Below are 2,377 nucleotides of genomic sequence, written 5' to 3' on the forward strand. Positions count from 1 at the left end.
CCAAGATTATCCGAAATAGTACGCTAATAGCATTCGTCAAGCTGACATGGCATCCAGCTGTCCAATCCTGCTCAGTCTCACTCATCGCCACGTGATCAGGAAGCCAGACATTCTCTTCTCTCCTGTGTCGCGCCGCGTCTCGTACGTCCACCTCAGCCTTGTGGTCCCACGTAAGGAAACTCGAAAATTCCACTATAAATTCGGGCATCGGTGTTAGGGGAAAACCATTCAAACCACGTGGCTCTGAGATTTACGCAGCCTCACATTCCCAAGGCCTTAGCGATGGCTGGATTTCCGCTCACTCGCCGGAGCTCCGATGAGATTTCCGAATTTTCTGAAGAGGGGACGAGTTTTTCCGACTTGGTTTTTGGGTTTCTGGAGGAAGATCAAACTGTTCAAACTTCTTCAGAAAATTCGTTCAGCTCCAATGGCTACAACGATGCCGACGAAGACGAAGATGAAGATCATGAGAATCCCTTCAATGTTGAAGAAAACAAGGCCTTTTGGGAAGAACAAGACAGACATCTCCAGGTAAATTTTCACATATGACAGTTTTTTTTTTTTTTTTTTTTTTTTTTTTAATATTATTATATTGATAAGATATGAATCCATTATGTGTAATTTAATTTGTGATTGATTAATGTTTTTGTATTTTTACAGGGAACATTATACAGAACAAGTTCAATTGAGACGAAAATCCGGCAAGCCACAAAGGACGCATTAAGAGAATTTAGCAGCAGGGTGGATAATCAATGTGTGTGTCCAAGACCGGTCGCCGGAAGTTGCCGGAATTGCTTGCAACGGGAAATATGCAACCGCCTTATAAATGTCGGCTACAATTGTCTCATTTGCAAATCCAAGTGGAGGAACACACCTGATTTCCCATCAGGTAATTAACACAATATTCCGATCTCTATCCCAATGATTATATATAATGGAAAATGAAAATAAAAAATTAAATTAAATTAAAGAGTACTAAAGTTGAAAAATTACAATTTTTCAGGGGAGCACACTTTCTTGGAAGTTTTGGACAAATCAAACCCAAAGAAAGGAGATGTGAGGGTTGTGATCGAGTTAAATTTTCGAGCAGAGTTCGAGATGGCGAGAGCCAGCAACGAATACAACCGATTGATTAGCCGGTTGCCGGAAATGTTTGTGGGCAAATCGGAGAGATTACGAAGCCTGATCAAGATTTTGTGCTGGGCGGCCAAAAAATGCATGAAGGAAAAGAAAATGCACTTGGGGCCATGGAGGAAGCACAAATACATGCAGGCTAAGTGGCTCAGCACATGCGAGAGAATGACACCGGAAATATTGCCGGTGGGTTTCTCCGACCGGCTACAGAAGCCTAAGGCCTCCATGTTAACCTTTGATTTGCTTGAGAATTTGGCCGGATTGCGTTTTGGTACTGCCGTTGAAGTTGTGTGATTTGTGAGAAACATATAATTTTGCCCCTCGGTTTTGGTTTTTTTTGCTCCTTGGATTTGTAAAATAGGGTGGTTTTTGTTAGTTTCGGAGAAAATAATAATTGAAGCGCTTGTATTATGGGATGATGCTAAAAATGTAGCAATGAGTTTTTTCAGTATTATTATTGACTTAAAAATAAATAAAGTTTTGAGGATTTTTTTTTTTTTAATTTTCCAAAGTTACCACTAACTTGCCCCTACCCCACTGGCCACATAAAAAGTACAGTGATTATCTTTTTGGCAAGTTAATTAAGTAATTAATAAAAAAGAATACAATCAACAATGATGCTTTGCATTTTGACTACAATGGGTCCAAACTTGTCTAGTAAGTAATAAAGTCTATAAAGAGATTGGTATATTTTATGTTAGTTGGGTAGTAAAGGTGCAACTTTTGTTTTGGGTTGCGGGTAGGAGAATTTTTTTCTTAAGGGAATTGTATATTGCTCAAAAGGGAGTGAGGATTTTCCACGAAGGGTCCAAAATTGTTAAGATATATCTCAACAAACTTGATGTTGCAGTTGATTTCACAGTCAAATTCAGTCAATGGATACTTGTAAAATGGTTAGAGATAATCGGAGACTGGCAATGCATTGCTGGCGAGAGAACTCGCCCACACCTAAATTATCGAAGCAAATTGTATACTGCATAAAAAGAGAGCGAGGGTTTTCTGAATTTTAGCATATGAGTGTGATTGTACTTGAAATGGTTATATGACTTTCCCCTATGTACACTGTTCACTAATGAGTTATTGGCCTTAGTTAGATTCTACACCTAAAATCACGGTGTAAATTCGATCTGAAATCATGGAGTAGTTATCCTTAGTTCTTCCATTTCGTCATTATTTTAGTGGGGGGTTACTCTAATACCCTGCCCAAATACATAGCAAACCTCATAATTAAAAGAAAAATGTA

At 38.9% G+C, this 2,377-nt stretch overlaps 1 protein-coding gene across 1 annotated transcript; it reads left to right on the forward strand.

Moving 5' to 3' along the window:
* The first annotated feature begins 243 nt into the window (after nt 1-243).
* Nucleotides 244-1,551, forward strand: LOC132182336 (uncharacterized). The gene is made up of 3 exons (XM_059595553.2): nt 244-531; nt 661-889; nt 1,004-1,551. Exons 1-3 carry the CDS (start codon nt 283-285, stop codon nt 1,426-1,428), a joined length of 903 nt encoding a protein of 300 aa, XP_059451536.1. The 5' UTR covers nt 244-282; the 3' UTR covers nt 1,429-1,551.
* Nucleotides 1,552-2,377: the final 826 nt, after the last annotated feature.

This window comes from Corylus avellana, chromosome 5, assembly GCF_965113065.1.
Source record: "Corylus avellana chromosome 5, dhCorAvel1.hap1.2, whole genome shotgun sequence".
Classification (NCBI taxonomy): domain Eukaryota; kingdom Viridiplantae; phylum Streptophyta; class Magnoliopsida; order Fagales; family Betulaceae; genus Corylus; species Corylus avellana.

Excerpts from the sequence above, each read along its gene's own strand:
- LOC132182336 (XM_059595553.2), top strand. The coding sequence starts at position 283 with ATGGCTGGATTTCCGCTCACTCGCCGGAGCTCCGATGAGATTTCCGAA. Across the intron at positions 532-660 it reads AACAAGACAGACATCTCCAG|GGAACATTATACAGAACAAG; the intron begins GTAAATTTTCAC and ends GTATTTTTACAG. Across the intron at positions 890-1,003 it reads CACACCTGATTTCCCATCAG|GGGAGCACACTTTCTTGGAA; the intron begins GTAATTAACACA and ends ACAATTTTTCAG.